The 23993-nt window shown below is 36.3% G+C and overlaps 1 protein-coding gene and 1 long non-coding RNA gene across 7 annotated transcripts in view; one reads left to right on the top strand and one right to left on the bottom strand.

The window, feature by feature from the left end:
- Positions 1-23993, top strand: part of LOC140929847 (uncharacterized) — a 34188-nt gene that overhangs the window by 5245 nt on the left and 4950 nt on the right. Inside the window, exon 1 of one of the 5 annotated variants that reach the window (XM_073379546.1) lies at positions 7767-7907. The exons of 1 other annotated variant lie outside the window; for it this stretch is intronic. Coding sequence is in view for 1 of the 4 variants with exons in the window: in XM_073379543.1 (XP_073235644.1) it covers positions 22595-22635 (41 nt within the window). In the remaining 3 variants the exon portion in view is untranslated. Of the gene's footprint in view, positions 1-7766; positions 7908-16232; positions 16349-22461; positions 22636-23993 lie in introns of those variants that run through there. 3 more of the 5 variants (XM_073379547.1, XM_073379544.1, XM_073379543.1) reach the window with 3 other exon arrangements.
- LOC140929846 (uncharacterized) lies at positions 617-7609 on the bottom strand. Of its 2 annotated transcripts, XR_012164807.1 has the most exons (4): positions 7461-7609; positions 5130-5425; positions 2859-3165; positions 617-739 (listed from the first exon to the last, which is right to left on the bottom strand). It is a non-coding gene; the product is annotated as an uncharacterized lncRNA (long non-coding RNA). The 2 variants fall into 2 exon arrangements; XR_012164806.1 differs by lacking the exon at positions 7461-7609 and having other exon boundaries at positions 5130-5533.

Here is a 23993-nt window from a genome sequence, read left to right as displayed (position 1 = left end):
CTGTATGTTAGCCGGCTAAACATGCACAGCATGCATTGAGTCTTTTTATTTTATTACCATTGGCACACGTTTCTATACAACTTAGAAATTTACACTAATTTAAGTTCACCTTGGTTTGTGTATAAAACAACATTTTCACAAAATGAAACAGTCAAACATTACCAATCCAGTCTTATAGAGTTCAAAACAAATAATAGACAGTAAATAGAACTCTCGACTAGCTCTTTTTTGTTCCCAGAAATCAAGAAAAAGTTATTTTAGTCGAAAAAGGAATGCAAAACTAGAAAAGTTCGATGTCCTAAAAAAGGAAATAGTTATTCATCGTGATGAAGTAAACAAATAATAATTACTTGAGGTATCGTTTTTCTCACATGTGATTTTTACAATAACTCGAAGGGATTTCTTGCACGCTGAAGGCGGAGCTCTTTTCAATAAAGCCTTCGTTTATAACACCAGAGAGGATTTCTTTGCTGATTATCACAAATGTTTTGGATTTGTAAAATTTAAGGCATTCGGATTCCGAGGCGTTCATACTAAAAACGATAAATTCAGACGCCGTATTTAACTTGAGCCGAATCGAATTCAATGAACACTCACCCCAGACATCAATCTAAATTTATAACACAGTTTTATTAATACAATAAATTAGTTTAAACATTTACAAAACTATTTTTATATCGCAGTCATCTTAACAGCGTTCTTTCTTCAGATCTTGTGTCTTCTGGATAAAACAAATCACCTACGCATAAAAGCACAAAAAATGACATATTTAAAAGAAAATAACAAAATTTACGGTATAGATAGATCCGATAAATTATGCGTGAGTAAATTATGAACTTCGGCATTCAAATTTTGATATATCTATACAAAAAAATAGACTGCAAAACAGTCGGTTTTTTTTCTCAAAATCAGTAAAGAAATCGGTAAAGCGTGGCGTAAGAGTCTTACGCGCTGGAAGCGCGCGAGCCTCACACGCCCTACGGGCGTGCGAGGCGCGCCTCTCCCCAGTCTCGCTCTCTGTTATCAGCCTCATTCCAGACCTTTGGTTTGACTGCTCGCGCGTATTTGAATACGCAAAAATACGGACTGTTTTGCAGTCTAACAAAAAAATCTCTCAAATAGCGAGGCCGAAAGGACACGAATAAAGCCGTATATACAAATGGTATAATTTGTTTTCTTGAGTTTCACGGTTTGTTTCATTTTGATCCAATATAGCAATTGAGTTTCAAGAGATATCAAAACACCCGTAATCGAGTAGCTGCCTGATCATGTATTCTTTCTTACATAATTACATAGAAAAAGAGCTTGCTAGCGAGGAAAAATGTGAAACACAGATTCCAGGAAAATCTTGCCTTTGTATGTAAGAAAAGCGTAACATCACTCCATATTGCTGGCTTTCAGTGTCACGCCATCCAAAATAGATCAAAATAAAAATCAAAACCATTCGACATATAAAGTCCAGAACCTGGGAAATGAAAGGAGGTGAATATACAAAGACCCTCGCCAAGATTTGGGTCGAAGGAATAACTCGTATACGAGATATCCGAGGAAATGTTTCACCCAAATTTATAGAGCTTTGTATGGAGACGCCATGCTGGAGCTCATCCGGATGAGCTCCAACATGGCGGACCGAAACCAAAAGAAACACCTGTTACCGAGTTTTGCTACAAAAGCGTGAATTTACTCCTAGAGGAACTCATAACATTAAAGTAATACTTTTTCTAACACTTGAACTGTTTAGATAGCAAAATTTCTCGAAAAAAGTCACTTTTTTATCCTAAATGACATCTCTTTCGGCCGTCATGTAAATGCTGCGTCAGCAAAAGCTTAAAAATTCAAGGGTACTCTATTACAAAACCAAGAACCCTTTTGAAGCGAAAATTTGATGGAAAATTAGTTTTCAGCTGCTCTAAAACACCATGAAAGTAAAATCTCAGTAGGATCGATAGTTTTGTAGTTTGAATTTTAGTGACGTCATGTGAAAATCAACAATACCGTCCACTCCACAGCCGTTCTTTGTGCCGTCACGCAACGTTCGTTAGAGCGTTGCGTGACGGCAACACAAAGAACGGCTGACCAAAAAAGTGAAACGGGCTAATTTAAACTTCCGCGGAACAGTGTTTATTAAAAGAAAAAGGCCCACAATTACTGTGCAACAGTGCGTACTTACTGAACCGAAATTGAACCAACCCGTTCTATCTATTATTTTCACTGAGCCGCTTTTACAGTTTGCAGCTGCCCATCATTTGTGGATCATTTCTTTTTATCGTAATTTTTGTTCCATTCAGCCTCGCTTAGATAGACTACATACACTTCAGTCTTTCTAGAATCGGTGTATTCAGAGAAGAAGACCAAGTCGACTCGTTTTCATGTCAGCGTCACTACTGACAGCTCAGATGACACCTACAATTCTTTCACATGACATATGTTATGTTCAACGCCTGATTTTTGTCGTAACATGATCTTCTCATACATATAGTGCTGCATTCTTCGACTGGTTTTCATCGCTTAGCAAGGATCGGTAGGAAAGTACAATTTTCATAACATTAGAAAACAGCCGACATTTCGTGACCACACCACTAGTTTCCCCTCGAAATGACCTCTGAGCCGAACGAATGCAGAAATTCCATACTGGTGACGTGTCACTACCCATATCTAGGTAGTTCTGCTGATTGGTTAAAGCAAATGTCCCTCTCGCCACGACTAAGAAGCACTTCTCAGACCGGGGTAGTTCACGTCATCAGTATGGAATTTCTACGCTCATTTCTCAGACGTCATTTCGCGGAGAAATCAGTGGACGTCGCGAAATGTCGACTGTTTTCACAGGCTAATTTTCTAAGCCTTCTAAATTAACTAACCATTTTCGTAGATATCATCATAATATTTACGAACGTCCTCTTCATTAACAAATTTTGTTGGACTATCGCTGTGTTGGTTATTTTGGGCCTGACGCAACGGAGTACGATATCTTCTGGTCGGTTTTGCTGTTGGTCTAAGCCTCCATCTCGATCTCAAGAACCGCCTTTCATGAAATCTGACTCGGGATTTGCTACTGTCCGTTAAAAATACAGCGATGGTAAGCAGCGTTAAAATTCCAAAAACAAATAGAATATTTCTGTTCATCGTGAGATTACTTAGTTGCGTCTTCAATAAGGTGAAATGTATCTGTTGAAAGAAAAAAAGAGAAAACTTGAAAAAAAGGGTCTTGTTCGTTAATTTTCTCCTAAAAACGACTAACTGCGTGCATGAGTGATAAAATGGTAGTGCTATTTATGTTCTTAATTTTGGAGATGTTATGGATGTTTGCAGTTTGTTAGTAGCCGTTTATGTTTGTGTGTGTGTGTGTCGTCACCCATGCGCAATTCTCCTACCGGGGCAAAGCGTATGTTTCGTTGTCTTGTATTAACACGAACTGAACTTCGCAAGTGAAGTAACAGAAGACTGTGTAATCAATATTATTTTAAAATACCATTGGCAATTGGTAACAACATGTCCAAAGCTTTCTGTTAAAATCTCGCAACCGACTGCCCTTATTAGGTTTTTCACATGGTCGCTTATTGCGCTTTTCACAAACATGCCTACTCTAAAGTTCAAAAGCCGCCTTCACAATTCATAATTAATTACGATCACAAGCAACTAACCTTGAAACACAGAAACACACAAAACGGATCGAAACCCACCAATCACAAATCAAAAACCATGACCTTTGGAACCCGTTAATGTAGAGTTTTGTTTCTTAAGAGGTCGGTTTAGATGATCGACGGCAACGAAAAACGCAATCGTCAGTTGGCTTTAGAAAAACAGAATTCGCACGTTTGTGAAAAGCGCAGTAACGCCCACTCTCTTGAACGATCAGCTCAAGTTGCGACCACTTTATGAATTCGAGCCGGTGTGGTCGCTTACGAAAGCTTTTATAATCCTAATCCTTCTTGAGGATAGATAATACGCGCAGAAATTTTCATCTTGTTTACATGCACCTCACCCACCCTCTTTACGAATAGCGTGGTTAAGAGTTAAATATCCGCCAAAGGGCGGATGTATTACCAGCATTCGATGATTGCTTAAGTCGACTATGTAAATATGATTGTAATATTATGCTGGAAAATTCTACCAGTGATATCTCGCCAGAGTTGCATTATACTGGACCAATGAAAGTCAAGTAGCACTGAGTAGAGTTTGAGTATTAACCTAAGGCCGAAATAGTGGTATAGGTTAAATAAAGATTACAAAATTTATTTAAGTCATTAGTCAAAGAACGAGCCAGATGTTTTTTCGGAGTAAGCAGTATTTACCGTAGACCAATCAAAATCGCGGATTACTCGCCTTTGTCCGGACTGCGGCGGAAAATAGTTTAACAAACGCCTTCTTCAAAACTCGAGAACGAACAATTGACAAGCCCAAAATCATTTTAGAGTGGACTCTTCTAGTTTTTTTAATATAACCTTGTTGAGTTATTGAACAGAGATCGGAAATGTTGATGTTTTAACGTAATTTCATCTACTCCTTTTGCCACCGTAACATCAGCCAGTGTTACTTAGAGAAAACCAGGAACCCCCGAAATACTTTTCTATTTCTTATTTATGAACGTCTTTTCGAAATCAGTTAGTATTATTTTCAGATTGGAAGGATATAAAAAAACGCGAGAGCTTAAAAAAAAACTAGTTCTGGGCCAGGATTAAATATTACTAATAACCGTTCAAAAGTGAATTAAGGCATTAAAAAGTTTCACTCGCTCTCTCATTTTCATCAAAAGTGTGCTTATTTTGTCTGTACTTAATTTGTGCAATTTTGTTTTATTGCTTTGTTTTGTTTTTTGGCTGCTTATGGTTAGAATTACCCCGCACCGAGATCCTTTTGATTGCTGACACACGGTTTTATGGTTACAGTGAATTTCAATCATAAGAGAAACCACACATGTGCAACGTACTCAAAGTCTGTGAAATATTGAAGCGTGCGGACGAGTCAATGCATTAAACAAGATGTGACACTACAAAATATAGCTGCCTAATACCACTTTTTGTCACTCCTGATAATCAAAAAAATAAAGTTATATTCTTACTTGTTAACAAGCATTCGTGATCTTAGACTGTAGGAACCCAATTACCCCTGAACTAATAAAAATGAGTTACCTTTGTGACTTCGTTAACTCTAATACCAGTCCGATCGCTTGCTTCTGCGATTTCGTTAATGAGAAGTTCCACCGCTCGTTACTCCTCCCGTTTTGTTTGAGGCGCTAATTTTTACCACAGTTTTATAACAGCTTCAACACGTAGGCCTGGAAGTGACGTGTACAAGATATCAGTTCCTCAGTGCCACATTTTCACCTCTCTTTTCCTTCGATGGTGCTTAGTCTGGCTGTGGCCATCCGCTTGAGGGAAGCAAGTTGTCAATAGTACATTTGGTAAAAGCCCCTTTCGGCGATTATCTGAACACCAGGACAAACGCCTTTCTTAGGGAAATATGCCAGCACAAAAGACCCACCAGACCAATATCCTTCTAAATGTGATCTTTACAGAGCAGATGTTAGCTTTTAGAATGATGAAAAAATTGTTAAACCCTGCGGAAATACCTGATTGTTTAAAAACCTCAGGGAAAAGAGGATGAAAATTCCTTAATTAACATTTTTCTTGGTATTAGTTGAAAGGCGATATCATAAATTTTGTATCTGGATTACGATAAAAGTCAATATTTAAGCTGCCTTAAATTTTACTTAGCGACCGGATAAAAGTTAGAAAGTTAAGTGCTCTTGAAAATAACTAAACCGCTGAGAAATGAAGAGATCTACGTTTAATCGTCTAGTTGGTTAAGCCACTCTTATCATTGTTGAATGCAGTATAATTTCCTTTTCTCTGTTGTTTTGTCCGGTAGAAAGACTTGAAAACAAATTAAGCAGAGCACTGACTGCATTAACGCTCCTATTAATTTATAGCCAGGGAGAATTACGAAGATTACGGAACAGCGAGGCCATCAACCGACAATTCTTAAGTCGAGAGGGATCATAACTAAAGCAAAGAGACAAAGAAGCTTGAGATTTTTTATTCATTTTTTACTGCTAAAAAATGTTACCTTTTTTGCCTAGTTCGCCGATCAAAATCAATGTTTGTTTTAGTTTATCGGGCGATCAAATCATTAATGATAACAAAACGCGCGATAATTTCAATTGTGAGATTAAGGCTATGAAGACAGATTGTTCTAGAGCATTGCATATTTCCGTTATACATAATAAAAAGTACGCTTGACATTGCAGAAACCTTTTAGTGTTTTAGCCGTTCAATCATAAAAATTAAATCCGAGGTTTTAATTTTGACCCAGCAAAGCGGCTGTCACTTTTTTAGTCTTAAGTTCATAAGCGATCTTAGTTTGTCGCGAAAGAAAGCCTTGTTAATCATCGATTTATATAAAACTGAAGATGAGTATCGAATCCAAACACCCGAAGGGCTAGCCGCCTCGACTCGCATTAAGTATCTACATAAGTCTTTTTTTTTTTCTTTTTTTTTGCCAGAAATCATCTTGTTTGAGACTTTGTATCAGGGAGTATCGAACCAAACGTAAGCGTGTGTTCGGGAGCACGCGAGAAAAGCTAAAGAATCAAATTCAGCAGGCCCAAAGTCCTTTCTACGAACAAAAGATCTAATGAATGAACTAAATATATTTCACAGCAATAGATGTGATTAAGGTGATCGATATTACTCATATATGAATAGTCGTGAAACCTGCCGGAAACTAACTTCTCCATGAATTTTTAGGCGTAAAAATACTTTTTGACAGTTTCACTGTTTTCAAATGTGAAATAATCAAAGAAGTCGGGTTGAAATGACAGGAAACGTCTTTAAAATACGGAAACGCAGCCGAGTTTTGCACAGAATGGTTATGTTTGGCCGTTGTATCCCCCCGCAAAGGGATTTTTAAGCTGAGTTTTTTCATTAGAGAAAAAAATATAATTGTTAATAATTATTTGCCATGCCAGATCGCGGCTATTGTCTGCGCAGTAGTGAATTTATCGGGATAATCAGATCTTGAGGCACGCCTGTCTTGTTTAATTTGTTCTTAGAAGCACTGTAGTAGGTTTCTTTCCTCTTCTTCTTCTTCTCTTTTTTTCTGGGATCCTAAGCTTGGGAATCAATAGTTTAATATACTTCTAGGTATGATCTTCTGTCACGAGAAGTTGATGTAGGATTGAAGCTACTCAGGTTTTTCTTTTTTAATTATATCGGTTTTGAATAACAAAAACAGAACAGCTGCTCTTGATCTCAAAAAAGCTCAAAGTGTTTTGAAATAACCTTTAAGGTCTGGTAGTTTAACTATCTCCGCCTTTTACTGCGAAGCTGACACGCCCCTAACAAACTTTCTTCTTTTAAGGCCACTGACACGTAATAAACTAAGAGCTACATGTAAGAGTAGTATTTTGCTCCTCTGCGTGTGAGTCTTTGACTCAGTTTTAGTCAAATTGTTTTACTCACCTTCGCTGAGGACTTGCCACGTTAAAGCTTAACAGGGTGACCCTTAATTGAAGAAAGCCATGATACGTAATATATCTAGAATAGCTGTATACCTTGTCTAAGGAGGAACATCGATCATTATTCCTGGAGGAGGTTGTCTTTGATCCGTTCGACAAGCATGCGTATAACGAAGAGCTCCTGTTAATTGCAAAATGACGAGATAAAGAAGGTTTTTTTATCGAATCGGAAACACTACTCGCTTGACGCAAATCATTAGCAATGCTATAAAGGTAAAATACACCAAGCCTTTCTATTCTTATTGATGTACTTTAATTAATGGCTATTCTGATGAACAAAAAATAAGAAAGGAAATTTTGATGTGACAGTATACAAATGACATCCCATGATGGGTTCCATATAATACAAAGGTTTTGTTCAATGTCTGTAGGGATGATAAACAAGAAAAAGGTAAAAACAAAGAAGTCCTATTCTGTAAAGTAATAGCCATTATTATGATTACCTCCTTTGACTTAATGCAGTAATACAACAAAATACCTTAGCCCATTCCTAGGGCCTAGTGTTAAAATGAGGTAGAGGTCTATTCGATGAATAGTGTCTTTCTCGTTAGTATACAGTATATGAGATGTTCCAAGTAGTGTGATCCTCCCATCTGTAACTATAGTTCATGTATTTTGATGTTACCCGGGATCCGTTGGACATACTTCTGCCGTTTTTTCTTAATTGGTCCCAGGGCTCCTATTACTACTGGAATTTTTGCGGCTATTTGGTTTATTAATATTGTTCTGTCGTAATTTACAATAATTTTATCGTAATTTGTAATAAATAATTTCATCGTAATTGACCTGCTCACGACTGAGTTCTCAGTAGCTCAGTGGTTAGAGTATCCAACTGGTGTACGGAAGGTCGTGGGTTCAATTCACATAAAGAATTTTTTTCTGTGTTCTTCTCCCCACAGATATCATTTCATTTATCATTAACTTTGTCATGATTTGTAATAAAAAAGCTGTCGTAATTTGAAATAGAGCGGTTTTCACTTGACTGTCGAAAGTAATTGAGGAATTGGTTTGGTTTTGGTTTTACTACGCCCTTTGGTTGGCTAGTGTATTTACTAATTGGTTTTGGTTTTACGACAGTCAAGTGAAAACCGCTCTAAGATTCAAGGCTTGTTTTTCGAGTGGTTTTTGATCGAAGGGGACAGTACAACGTTGATAAAATAAATCAGCTCTTTTTTTAGGAACAACCTGTTAACTATTTCAAATGAAAATGTTGCATGAAAAAACGAGTAAGGGCAATCTGTGCAAGCTATCTCAGACTGAGACTCCTGTAAAGAGTTTTAAATTTTAGTGCAAGTTTACCAATTGAAAATAATCAGTCATTCGGACCACCTTTCAAGTTCTAGTATGCCCTGCTGTTGTCAAAACAGGTGATAAGTACATTTATACGCCAAAGTTAATAACAACAAAGATGATAATAGGAATAAATAAATCTTTACTTTGTCTTTTATTCTCAGAGGGAGTTTCGCGTGTTCTTCAGCTACCCTGGTGGAGGGGTGGAACAATTTTGGACCAACTTTCCTCCTTTTGTCGGTTTGACATGTTCCTTCATGTGAACTGATCCAAACCGGGGGGTAGCGTTGCAGAGGGTGTAATTGCCAAAATCCCTCCTGTAAAAGCCGGAAAGACACCGAATCTGAATGCACAAGCGAAACCATACGAAAATATTGTTAAATGTAATTGTTTTCAGTGGATTTATTGGCCTTAAAAAATGAGACACTAGCTTAAACTACTAAAAATTGGACAGTTGTATGCAATTTCAGTTTTATAGGAACTCATTTCCAAAGTGACCAAAATTTGTCGTCGAAACAAGATACTTGCAATGATATACCTTGCAAAAAGCTAATTAGCATTCACCAAAACTAAACAAATATTACAATGAATTAACTTCAATAGGACATGGCAGATTTTTTAAAACAAAAATTAGCTTCATTCAAACCCGTTCCGACTGTAAGAAAACAAGTCTATTTTCTGCAACTCAGCATTGTTTTGCGTTAAATGTGCTACATTTTTTCCCAAAAAAAAAACGAACAACGGCAAACCAACCATACCCACTCCGCTTCAACTTCAGCCATGCACAGTGGAGCGTTTTTTTGCTTGAACTTATTCTATGTACGTCTAACACATAATCTCCCAACTGGTTGAGTTTCAGCCTAACCTAAGGCGTGGGCCCAGCCGGTGCCTAGGTCCTATCGTAAATAATATACCAGGTAAAACTGAATCAAAAAATTTGAAAATATTAGTACAAGTCACATGATCTGATTAAAATTTATTACAAATCACGACAAAGTTATTACAAATTACAACAAAGTTCTTAAAAATTGAGACAGGCATTAAAATTACGACAAAGTTATTACAAATTACGACAGAACAATTATTATTATCATTATTATCATTATTATTATTATTATTATTATTAAATATATGTTGATAAAATTAATATTGGGAATGGTCAGCAATTCAAAAAAAGTCTCAGGTTTATGAAAAGAATGATGATGATTTTTAAATAGAAGGAAATGGTGACCTTTTCATGGTTACTCCAGTTTTGTTTTAGTTTAGATTGCTAGCAATCTCTTATTTTAATTTTCTTTTGAGTAATCACTCATCCTTTCTACCCCCAATTGAGATAATTTTACTTTTTTCCCGCCCGCACTTGGCTCTGAGGAAAGAATGACGACCGCTTGCGGTCTAGTTCTATTTTCATTGACCCCTGTCAAGGTCTACGATTCCAGCATTCTAAAGGAAACGGTTTCTTAAATACCATACTTGAGTTTCTTATCCCCAGACACATTTGCAATTGATGTACCGAACGTGCGCGCAATACCGAAAAGGAGTCATCAACCTTTAACTATGACATTGCAATTTTTACGGAGTATGCATATGATGCTTAAAATTTCGTCTAGCGCGTTACATGGCCTTAATGGGATCAAAAATTTGTTGCTAAAAGGCTGCTAGACGAAAAAAAAAAGACCAAGATAATCCTTATAACATAAGTCAACAATTTGAAGTGTTAAGATCACTTCTTAAGACTTAAGTTTATCGTGACGCGAGCCTGATCGTGGCAAGCAAATCCTATTATAGATGTTTTCTTCCCGTAATGGTCCTTTTGACCGCATATATTATTCCGTTTAGAGTATCAGAGATCACCTTATTTGACCAAGACCAAATAATCATTGTCTCTTGATTTGACTTGCTCCCAATCTTCTCGCGGCTCCGCTCGCCAAAAAATAACAGCACTGACCCGCTAATCCCGCCTGTTACGCAGGCTAATCTATCATTATTTCTTCCGGAATGGCTTTTGAAGCAGATAGTTATTCTGTCCTATTCCCAAACCAAATTGTTGTCATGATAATGGCATGTTTCTAGCTATTGAGGATCTTCTGTTGTAGCAAAGCCTCTGGCTCCCTGAGAGATGACTCACGGGAAGTGACCTCATTCTTCTAACAGTAGACCTTCTTGTCGTCAGAGAGATTGCATTCAAGTAAGGCTAATTCAGTAAATGAATGAAGAAAATTCAAAGGACGGGCGACAATTTCGTTAAACCTACCTCACAAAATCGTGTGAAGCGGTTTTTAAATTGATAACTAAGCCGGATGGTTAGTGATCATCACCTCGACGGTGGGCTCACTTTTAAAACTTTTTACGTGTAAGATCAGGCCTCAGTAATTCAATCAGTGGATAACGCTATCCATGGATAAATCCCTATTAATGGATAATGCAATTGCTTCCCTAATACGGCCGCTGGATAGTGATTTACACTTTGGCTAGCCCTATCCAATGTTTGAACAACGGGCCCTAAAGCCGATTGCTCTCAAGATGAAATATCCAGCTGTTGTCGTCAGACGCATTTTCAATCCTAACTTTGCCTCAAGGGATAATTCAAATCCTAAGAATAATCTAGTAAATTACATATTGGAAGTAACATGACAAGAATAACTACAAACAAGATTACATTTCAGTTGCTTCACTTAAAATTTAGGCTATCATGTATCTTAGAACTCACATTGCCACAGAAAAGTATGACTAGCTTCTGTTTTCGGCGTCTCTTTTCTTGTTCATTTCATTTTCCCAATTAGTCCTAGATCATAAACTAGAACTACTTTAAGTCTTTAAGACGCAGAGCTGGAATCTCTGGATTTTATATTTGTTAAATCATTCAACTGCTTATTGATTTTTGTACCATTGCAATGACTTTAAAGCTGTAAAACATTGCACAAAGTTAGATCCTGACTCATTTGACTCAGTCGGCACTGCATTACTTAGAAGGCGTAGTCAATGGAAGCCAAATTGCTTATCCAATCACCCTTCGTAATTTGCTGTGACCAAAAATGACTGAAAAGTTCAGTCATATTTGGTCGTAGTTTCCCATGTTCAATTTAGTTATAGCTACTAACATCATCTAAAAGAAACAAACTAGGTGTTTGTGCAGGATGGTCTCGTTCGAAACCGCTGCCTTCCAATCTTAAATCTACTATTAAGTGATTGTTATATACTTTCGCCACGAGTCGAACTGGATTTAAGGCAGTACAGTTAAATGAATAAATTTAGCCTTCGTGTCCAGAAAGACTATTAATAGGATCCTGATATAAAGTGAAATAAATACGCTGGTTCACTGAGCACTAAAGAAACGAGTTGAGACAGGGTAGCAAAATTATAGATCCAATAAGTTTTCGTTAATTGAGTACACGTCAGGAGAAAGTTGACAAAACCTTACATGAATTTCATCTTTGAGAAGGATCATTGCCTCAGGTTTAATAGCCCTGGGCTATTATCTTACAGAAGGATTCAGTATTCGAAACTGAGCACTTTCCTCGGCTAGTGAACGAAATATTAAGTGCTACTTGATCGTGAACACAGACATCATTCCAAACGTTCCTATTAATTAATTTGTAGTGAATATACGTTACATGCTGAAAAGATGGCGGTGACCTCTTTGCCGGAAGTTTAAAGAACTGCTATTTTCCTCGTCAACAACACACTAGAAAGGATTAAAGGAGACCTATATACATCGCTCGAAATTAATAGACAAACACAGACACCCGTTTCGCCTTTATTGGAGCTCGTCAGTGCAGACTTGACGGAGACTAAGTGGCCCTTTACCAATACCATAAATAATACCAGTCATTCTGGAGAATGACCTCAAACTGGGAGAATCGATTATCGGTCGTGCCTAACGCTTTACTTTGTGAAAAAGTCTCAAATGTGATTTTGATGCATAGATTTGTAACAAGAATTGTGAAACTGCTACTTCGGATAACACGTTGTTCAGCGAATGTCTCATCCCAACAGCAGCCTAAAAAATCACCGAAAAGAACTTTGATTGGTAAGTTGAACGTATTTATCATATTAGTGGCTTAGCAACACCATGACAACACGCAGCGCCATAAATGAGATTCTGAGCTAAGCGGGTACCCTTAGCAGTTAACAATGCCAAGAGGCCTAAGTCGAGGTTATTCAAAATTTGGTGTGTGATAGAGGAATACCTAAAGAGTCCCTTCTTAGATCTGTTTAAATATATCTTATATAAACAAATTTTTTCGACCCTCCGACCTTTGCAAGTACTTTCACTCTAAATGCGTGCCGTAATCAACGTTTTGAGAAATGAAACCGTTAATGAAGTTTATAGGTAAGGCAGTGTTATCAAATAGTTCCAGTATAAATGGTTGCAGATTAAATCGACTGTATAAGATTTTATAAACAGGCCACAAGTTTATTTAGCCGTTAGGCTACGCTAGTGTTACGCTCTGCTTTTTTAAACTGACCGGAGAGTTATTTAACTAATACTTTGACTTTTTAAACTGAAAAGTTAAAACCACCTTAGACAGCAAAATAAACATTATCTAAGAGGAAAGAAGCCTTCATTTCAATCTGAATTGTCATTTACTGTAGGATTTCACACACGAGCTAAAGTAGCTTTCATTTGGGTGACGACAGAACTTTAGTATTTTTAGCCACACGCAAAGATAAGGTCTTTATGATTGAATTACTTAGTGCGACATTCTAAACAGTTCCACAGATTAAGGAGGTTCTATTGCCCAATAAAAGATTAGCCCATCTAGCTTCACATGTGACCTTGTGAGGATCAGTTTGCGTGCGTTTTGGTTTAACAGTTCATGACAAGAACTCCTAATGGGGTCCTGGATTTGGTGAACTTGTTGTATTTGAATTCAGCCACACCCCTAAATTCCAAAATTCTGCAGGGTTTTTTTGATCAATAGTCGTTTGTTTGTTTGTTTTTATTTGTTGTTGTTGTTGTTGTTCTTTTTTTTACAATCTTTTACCCATAAATAGTCAGGTGATATAAGAATTCGATTCTCAAAATATAACGCAAGTTTTTTTCTTGATTTCTTTTAACTGTCAGCTTAATGTAATTAGCGTTGAATATAATCAGCGTTGATCTTGAAATGTGCAAAGGAGGTGTTGAAGAAACACTTATTAGAAGCTTTTCAACAACCACAATTAAACACCAGTCCGTCATTATACGTTTCTTTTTCTCTGGAAAATGTTCGATCTTCTTTAACTAAGTTATATTCGTTTCAGTTCGCAAACTGCGCGTGTATCAAGTGCTAATTGCCCAGAATCAGAAGACCTTCTGAAGACTTGACGTCTTTTTAAGTACTTCTTTCAACTTTGGACCTCACAGACTGAGAAGCATGTTAAATTTGAACCTCAGCTTAGTTAATAACGACATACGACATATTGTATTTTAGAATTCACGATACATAATCCTCTTATAATGCTACTGGAAGTGAATTCCCCGGAAGCAAATCTTATTGATTGTGGTCAAACCTTTAAGAACCCAAAGGGGCTAGCGAATGTGTCTAACTAACTTTCTCCTTGTAGCTTAATTGTTTTCAAGTGTTCTCTTATGACCTATATTCTTAAGACGAACGGCAACGCTATTTTCTCTTCTCCTTCTATCACCCGCAGCTGATTAAATCTATCTGCATTTGGAACTTTCTACCATCTATTAAATGAAAGCTTGCATTTGGCAAGCCCGGCTGTAATTCATACCGGACCAGCCCACACGATATTAGGGAGGTAATCATGACTCAGAATTTTAATTTCTTTCCGTGTCCACGATCATGACATCAGAGCGTTTCGCTCAGCATTAAGAAGCTTAAGAAACCGCGACGGCGACGGTAGCGGCAAAATAACACGTCCACTTAAATGTTACAATCATGACATTGTTTAGTCCTTCCCAAATGTAGGCGAATTTTTCTGGAGTTGATTTGCTAAGGATCGTATTGAAGTTCAGACGAAAAAAAATGAAAATCTTCCTTTTGTGTTTACGTCCTTCATAGAACGTAAAAAGAAATTTCACGTCGTAATGGTGCAGAAACCACAAAGAAGTGAACTTTTTTCTTGTTGTTTTACCTGCGCTGTCTTGGATGCTTCATGGTCAGTTTAGGATAATCTGATAATGGCATGTAAAATCTAGCTTTTAATAGTTTAAATAGGCCCATCTCATTTTTCTTTTAAAAGCATGGAAAATTGGAGCTAATAACTTCCCTCATGTGGAAAAATGCCTGAAGCTTGAAAGCTCTTTTGGGGCGATTTTAATTCCTTGTTAATTTTATCAGTTTTGTACGAAGTATTTAGTAGCTATTATAAAGATGGTGTGGATTTTAACAGCGGCGTTTAAAATACAGCTTTTTTTAGTATTGTCCAATTCACTTTTCCTTTGAAAATTCGGAAAATCGTGAAGCAAATAACCACCAGCTTCATGCAGGGAAAAAAACTTCGCTTGTCATCTCCCTTCGGGCTATTGTAATTGTAGTTATTTTCATCGTTTTTGTACCACGTAGTAGTTAAGCCCCTTGTGAAGAACTGAGTTGTCTGAGCTTTGAGCATCGAGTAGAAGTCATAAATTTTCTGGAAATGTTATCAAGAGCTTGTTGTATTTCTTATCACAATTTAAAGATGAAATTAATGTCTTTAGTTTGCTACCATGAGATATAGTCATTACTATCCTGTCTTAAGTTAGCTATCGCTTTCTGAACTTTCAAAGTCCATTTAAGTGCAACGAAATTTCTTAAAGGCTGTGAAATTAATTGATCGTAGTAGCACTGTAAGCATCGTAAGCCTCCAGTTTTGATCGTGTAACGTGACAATCCGCTGGGACGGTTGAGTGGCCGGAAAGTTTGGCATCATTGCGATTTTATTTTTTATTTCGAATGGAAGAAGCTGGAGAATAGAAAATAAAATCATTGAAAAGTACAGTCCTTTCTAGTACTCAGTTCCTTGTCCTTTTAAATGTTTTTACTAAGCATTTATTGCACTAAGTGGATTTAAGAGCAGGATTACGGGTAAAGATCACACTTAAATGCCAAAAAGGTGGGGATTTAAAACAAAGCAGCTGATACCAAACAGAAAAAGGTTTCACTTATCTAAATTGAAAAAAAAGGAAAATTGAGTGGGAGAAAGCTCTTAAGCAAATTGCCTTTTTGTTTTTCCTCATAAACCATCCGTTCACAAAGCAATGTCAACGCATCGTTATCAAATTGGAACCGTTAAGTGGAGTAGATAAAACCTTTTTAATAAGTGGACCTACTAGGCATTGTTTTAAAAGGGACGTCCTGGATAAAACGAATTAAAGACTAAAAGAAAATCAACACCTTTAAAACAATTTGACGCATACGTTGAATGCGCGTCTGTATCGGCTTTAGGAACAAAAAACGCGCGTGAATTCATAACTGGCGTTAGGATAAAGACGGTGCACGTTCTCCGTGACGAGGCCGTGAGTTGAGCTACAGCATTTCATTTACGGACAACCGACTGATTTACAAAAAAAGCCCTTCAAGTTTGCTGCTTTCTTTTCTCTATAGCTTGACGGTAAGTGAGATCCTTCTTTATCATGTAGTTTTGATTTTCAAGTTATCATTTATATATAATCGTCCTCGATCTTTCTTCTTCTCTTCTAATGGGATTTAACTGATTTTCATTTTGTTTTTATTTTTGTTACTGTTACTCTTTTAATTTCGTTAAATTGAAAGCAAGGAGCTAACAGAGGTATTTTTACTTTGGGCGTAGCTATAAAATATATATCCAGTATTCTGACGGTAAAAAGTAGCAGCTTGTGTTTGTATGCTGATCCCCTTTGTCAATTCTCTTCAAAGCCCATTTCCAGCGTTTCCCGTTATTAGAAACAGATTTAATTATCTATTTTTTCATTTGACTTTTATTGAACTTAAAATAACCGCATTTCATCATTATGAAGTTTTTCTTCTCAATGTTAAACGAAAGACAGTTTGAAAGTTTTGAAAGTCAGTTTCCTTCAATACATCGTTGTTATTAACAATCAGTGACTTAAAAAACTAAAATATTTTAGAAGATTGCTGAGCTATGGCAATCGCAATAAACTTTAAGTTTACAAAACGTTTCTAATTTGTTTTCAAAACTTTGAACTTTATAATAATCGGCCAAATACAATTTACGCTTTGTTTCAAATCGAAATTCTTCTGCCATACTAAATGTATTTGCGGTTAGAGCTGAATGTGTAAATAGCGCCCTTCAATGTTAGTGAATAAACTTGGAATTGGCAATTGTTTCTTCTTCCACATCGATGTAAAATTACACAGCGGGAGGAAAAAGGCTATGAAAAGCTGGTCGGAACGATAAGGAATAGGTTAGTGAGATAGTCGACCTCGGCTGACTTGATTTGAGAGTCTCTGTATAATTTTCGTTCTGCTTTTTGGGTGATACGGAGGACTAATGATAAAATGACATGAAAATGGTATAACAACGGGGTTAACTTAATTATAATAAGACTAGACTTTGACTCTCTTTGGACGTTTATACGATATTGTGACTAATAATCCTTTTTCCAGTACAAGTTTAACTTACAAAAGATTGGAGCTTTCTTTCTTTCGCTTGTCGACCTGACCGTGCGTTACAAAAGCAATGATATTTTGCCGACGAAATAACTCATTTTATTGATTATTAAATAGCCTTTTTCCTGGAAATTATTTAAAAAAAAAAAAAGAAAACATGGATGAATGAAAGGGGCTCGTGAAAACAAAACACACATTTGCTGGAACTTTTAAAATAGAAAGTTGTTTATGATGAAGCAACTCAGTGTTTCGTTTTATTTTCCCCATTTATTTGAGCTTCTTTCTCAATGCTAGCTAAGCCTTATTTTATTATGATTTTGACTATGTCTCAAATTGTAAGGTTAAAATCAGGTGATAGGTTCCTGGCTGAAATAGAACTGTTTCTTTTTTTATTTTTTTTTTTTTTTTTTTTTTTTCGACAAACACTATTCCGTCTTCAGGTACGTCATTAATTTAAGGTACAATGCATTTCTTTTTTAAACACAATCTGTCTTTTGCAGTAAATTCGTCTTTCTAAAATGTTGCTAAAACTTTGAAGAGTTGCACGCTTAAAGGTCAAATGAACCAAAATTTCGACCTTTTTTATTTTAGTTCAATTCTAGTGAAATGTGTTTAATATGAACCAAATACACATACTATGAAGTTTCAGCTCAATTGAAGCAAGTATTTCCGAGATATTCGCAATTAAAAATTGCTATTTTTTGGCCCTCATCTTCGTAGAGCGGTCGGAAAAATTGTCGGAAAAACAGCTTGTGACGTCAATGTTGGTCAGGTGAAAAACAGCGGGAAATTCAAAACAGAGTTTTTCGAGTCGACTTGGCGCAGAAGTGCTTTGTGCGGCCATAAACCTAGAAAGAACAAGCAATTTGTCTTCAAAAGTTGCATGCTGTGGTTATAACCTTCTTATTATTTAATTTTCTCGAAGAATACATCATAGTAAAACGGACTTTAACGACATTTACTAATTTCCTAGAGTTGTACTGGAAATGTGCGTGCGTAAGTCCGATTTTTTCCAAGATGCATTCACAAAGTGTGTTCATATAAGGAGGTTCCTGGATATATAATTTCCGGAGCTCCACCGTGGAGACAAAAACAAAATATTTTGTATAATAATCTGCCCAAAGAAATTCAAGTTTGCCCACAATGTGTTTGAAGTCACTGAACTTTGTCGCACTCGAGCTGATATTTTAAAACCTACGCTCGATCGGACACTTCTAGCTTCGCAGATCACTAAAATATAAATAAAATCCTCAACGTAGAAGTTTTGGCGTTGATATGTGGGCAGAAAAAGAGTTAATCATTATCTAGTAAATCTTCCCCAACATCGGTTTTTAAAGCAACCATAATTTTTTTAAACTTGATCGTTTCGCGCAGATTAATTTTGCTTTGTGTTGTCAAGTTGAACATGCATAACACCTGTTAGAAACCTACGCGTAAGTAAGATTTCCTTCAAACAAAGTTAAAGTTACATTATAGCAAGAACTTCTTTCCAATTATGTATAAGATTTAATTACCGATTGAGGTCACTTTAAGGACCATAGACGCCACTGGCCAAGCTGGCAAAGAGATGTGACAAGCAAAGAACAATTCCATCATCCACAAAATTCAGCTTAAGTGAACTAAAAAAGCTTCAATAAGGTTGCAAAACAACAAATTTTCATTAAAAAAACATAAGGCTTAAGGCTCTTATACCTGCTGACAAAGAAGAAGTGAATTTTTCTGTACGGAAACAACCTACCTAAAGGTCTTAAAAGCAAAAGATCAGTTGCAAGTTTTGCAGCCAAGCCATGATTCCGACTGCTCAGCTAGATTAGCTACTTTTAATAACTGGTCCATGCGAGGGTCTTCATTCAAGCAAATTAAACTCAGCAAACTGAATTATTAGAAAATACAGAAAACTGCACGTAAGGATTTGTTTTGCTCGCTTCAGTCAAATGCAGCTCCAGCAATTGTTTACGGGCAAAGAGTCGATTGTATTGGAGTCACTGCCGGCAGTTGTCGTTCTCCGGGCTACTAAATGACAGCGAGTGAAGGAAAAATTTGCGTACAGAAAGATAACAAAACTACGTAATTAAAACTGAAAACACTAAAGGAAAAAAACTCTGACTATTATTTCTTGAGCAAACAGAAAATGATCGAAGTAGTCTTTTCTTCTCGAGTAAGCTTGCTGGCCTTCTAAAGTTCCGAGAAAGTTTTTAAAACTACTAAGTTTTAAAAGCTTAAAAGCGCACAAGGTTGTTCACTCGCATGCGTTAGCCATTACTGTTCTTTGACTGAAGACAAGGATAAAGCTGGTTCTGCAAAGGTAAATAAATCTGGGCATGTAAAAAAAGTAACCATAACAACTAATAACAAAATACAAGCAGGTTTTAATTCAACCCGGCCAAAGAAGGCGAAGCACTGGACACAAAATCAACTCACAAATCGAATGTACAATTATCAGAAAAATACAAACCTGTTTGAAAATGTTCAAAACGTTTTATTCCACCTCAGACTGACGGAATGATCTGTTTTTACTCTAACATTGGTTGTTCTGAATCTAAAGTAATTTTCAAGTGACGAAAAAAAACAACAACAAAAACAAAAAAAAAGCCTTTAAAAGGAGCAAACGTTCGCACCTCGTGTATTTCATTCAGTCTCAGTCAGAAATCTCACAGAACGAGACAAACAAACGCAAGCGATAAACGCAAGCGATAAGGGATGCGCGGAAGCTTGGGCAGAACGTTTTTCCGCCCTGAAAGACCAACATTGACGTCATAGTCTCCAGTCTATCACGCGGCCATTTCAGAAACGTTTTCGTGAAGTCTTCGGAAATGCTCGGATTTTGATCTTTTATCTCTCTATAAAGGCTTGGGAAGAAAAATCTTTACCCAAATCTCACTTAGGATGGTTCTTTTTAGTGTTTGGTGAAGGTAAAGCGACAAAAGAAATATGTCAATTTTTTGGTTCATTTGACCTTTAATGTGAGAAAAGGAAAACGTCAATTTGTATCACGTGATAAAGTTTTCCTTTTATATTACTTGTTGTTTACTGTTGTCTGCTCGAAAATATGCAGTTTACGCCATTTTTATCCGTAAGAACTATTCCTGTATCTGCTCATTGTTAACTTAAAAGTGCCGTTTGCCGTATTCTCGCGAACGTGATTCTTAATCTCAGAGTGCATGGTCAGTGAAAGACGAACGTCAGAATAAAAAGGATTCATCTGAACGATAAGATCTTTCTTCAACAAATGATACTTTGATACGGGATCCATTCCGGAAAGAACGGCCAAGAACTTAAAGTTAAACAAGTGTAAAAAAGAACCTGTGAAATTTTCCTGAAAAAAAAAAATGGCATTGAAGGAGGTTACAATGTACCACTTAAAAAAAATAAAAATAAAAAAATTTGGTGGCGTGTTTTCTTTTTTCGAGAAATAGAAAGGAACATGTTACGTAGACTGCTTGTTTGAGACCCTGGAAGTTTAATTATTTCTGTGAGCTTAGTGTTTTGCCGTGGCTCTAAAAGCCCCTAGAATATAAGCCAATCTTCTAGCTGCTTTATATAAACGATGAAAATGGAAGTTTCTATACTTTGTTTTCAGTTAAAAACTAAACATACCCACAGAATAAACTTCAATCGGTTATTAAACCAGGAGATAGGCGGGAAGATACTTGTTACCATGTTTGAAATATGAAACTCAATAAGCTGGTTTCATTAAAAAAAAAAAAAAACCTTTAATGAAACGTCCTTATTCAGATACTTAAAAACACACATTTTTTACCCTTGCTGGATTTATGGGGTAGACAGAACAATACAAAAACATAGTAGTAGGAGCAAACGTTTACGTACGTAAGGTTGAAATGTCTGTACTGCAATTCTGATCTACGCAGCCGATGGCTACATTTTCTATGTACGTGGATTGTGTTTTGTTTTTTTTTTTTTCTTAAAATCCGCCTTCCTTTTCTTTCCATTTGTTAAAGAGGTTGATTCATAAGTAATACTGTCCTTTAGCAAGCTTCTGTTGTAAAAAAGGGAATTTATTTATGCGGGTACATGTTGGTCATCACGCACTATACTGTACCTTGAGCTGCGAAAACGGTTAGTTCCAGAATTGTTAAGATAACAGATTGAGGAAGAAAGAACAAAATGAGTATGACTGAATATTTTGTCGGCATCGCTTAAGAAGAATATAGAACATGTTATCAAATTATTCAATAAATATTTATTGTTAGAACCCGGAATGAAATAACTATTTTTAATGGAAACTCAAGGAAGTAAACCTCGCCATTTCTTTTCACGTTACTTTTCTTTTCATTACCTACATTTATTTTATTTCTTAATTTCATGGATGAGTTTGTAGACTTGTTGTAAAATGTAACGCGTGGATAAATGATTTCGTTTTTGTTCCCCGAAGAGCATATTGGAATTAATTTCCAACACGTTCTATTTATTTATTTTTTTTTTTCGCCATGTAGGTAATATAGCCGCATCAAGACACTTTTTGTCCTAGTCAATACAATATAGAAAATGGTCCTTGTATGTTAACGAGTTTTTCTGGAGGTAAACTCATTTTCCTTCGAAATTCCTAGATACTTCGGCCTGATGTAAAGCATTCAAAGAACAGAACCTAGTCTTGAACTTAGAAGAAATTAGATTTTGCCAGTACTTTCCCAACTGTTTTTGTATTTTTGGAGTAGGCCATTAAGGCAGGAAATATGGGTTGACCATAAATTAAAAACTATATTTCTTAGATTAAAAAAATAAACATCAAGCTTCCTTGTGAAGGGGCGAATTGGCGTGAGCCTCCCACCAACATAAAAACTTAATCAAACCAGTGACGCGCCACAACTTGAAAGTATTCCAAATATTTAAGAATACGCGTTGTTTTCAATTTCACGTTTTAATGCCCTCGTTGGTTAAGTCCACGATGTTTGACAAATAAATTTAAGTGTTATTCTCTTGCCATCTGGAACAGGTGCTTAAATATTGTCAAGCCAATTATATAAACGTTCCTTGATTTCATCCTCTCATCTCCCCGCGGGAGATTGTTAATGGGTGATTGGAAACATTTGCCAATTTTCATATTTGACGTTGTCGTTATTAACGCAGTTTATTTTCATAAACGAGAAACAGTTTAAGTATGCGATATAGGGCCCATTTCCGCTCGCCACTGCGTACGGAACTTAAATAAGAATGCCATGATCTTTTAACTTTAGAGAAGTCAATAAACCGAATGGTGGAAGATTCCTGAGAGGGTACGTTGTTTTGTATGTCATTATTTTCCTGCATCGTAAAGTTTTCTACCAAAACGTAAGTTGATCATATCTTCGCTGTTGAAAATGACACCTTAATTTTTGTTTAGAGGGTGTGGCAGCCTTTTTTCAGTCCAGCACTTTCTATGGTTCATGGCTCTTAAGTAGCTAACATTTAGTTAATTTGAGCAAGGAAGCTCTTAGTCTAAGTTACAAGACAATGAAGTCTCGACGTCCCATTCGTTTCTTCTTTTTTTAACCTGAAATTTTCATTTGTACTGCCTTGGTGGCCGTCCTCTGCAAGACTGGTTTTTGCAAATTCTTCAACTCGGCTGGACGTGACAAAAATGTGACTGCTTTTTTTTCCAGCAAAAAGCTCAGCGAGTAATTCACTTTCATGCAAACACTCATCTTAGATATCTTATCTATTTTTTGCTCTGCAAAAATTCAAATAGTTTTCATTTAATTTTTCAGCTCCTTAACGTTCGTTTTCTTTGCTTCCTTTCCGGTTTCGTTTTTTTTACTATATCGCCGATAAATGTAAATTTTACGCACAGTCGTATTGCAGAACTAACAGCCTAGTTTATGTTTTACTCATAAAACGCTAAAATGGATGGTCTATTAGTTTACCTCAAGATTGATGACTATCATTTTATTTGCTAAACAACCCTTTTTAAACATCAATGAGGCCGCAAATTGCTCAATACATTCATAGAAGACGTTGAAAGATTCTAATTGAAAGTAATTCATTAGATCACCGTTGTCTCCAGAAAACCCATAACGAAAATGATAGTCATTAATGAAATTGAAATTGATCGAGGAAATACATGTCGACAAACTTAACTGAATATTTTCAACTGCGGAAATTTGTCTGTTTTTTAAAATTGTTTATTCCATGACAAAATGATATCCGTGATTATGCTAACTTCACTCAAAGAAAGATTCCATTTGTCCGTCGTTCACCGTGCAAAAAGAAAATGCCCTTAGGTAGGTTGCAATAAATTGATCTAGGACTTTAATAGAGGTGGAAACTTAAAAATGGCCAATAAAGGCAACGACAAAGTGAAACTTGACACACGATTTCGATCTGTTAAGAGACAAATATTTCATAAAATTTATTGAATCTGATTCAAAGTTTTGCGGTCTTCTTTATTTTTTCAAATTCAGAATTCAGAACAGTTCCTGTAATCATTGGATCTTCTCATCTTGATTCATTTCACAATTTTAATTTTTGTCTGGACTTTTCAGGTAATTTCAGGCTCACACGCTCACACATCTTTTGGGCGTCGTTTAGAGTCCTATCTTAGTCCGAAACCTTGTACCAATATATGGCTTTAAAATATACTTTGGGCTAAGCTTTAAAAAAATAGAAAGATCAAGCAAAATAGTTGCTGATGAGCGACCGTAGGGAGCGTG

The sequence above is a fragment of the Porites lutea genome, chromosome 3 (assembly GCF_958299795.1).
Source record: "Porites lutea chromosome 3, jaPorLute2.1, whole genome shotgun sequence".
NCBI lineage: Eukaryota > Metazoa > Cnidaria > Anthozoa > Scleractinia > Poritidae > Porites > Porites lutea.
The sequence above is the reverse complement of the archived record's forward strand: the minus strand, read 5'-3'. Positions and strand labels throughout refer to the sequence as shown.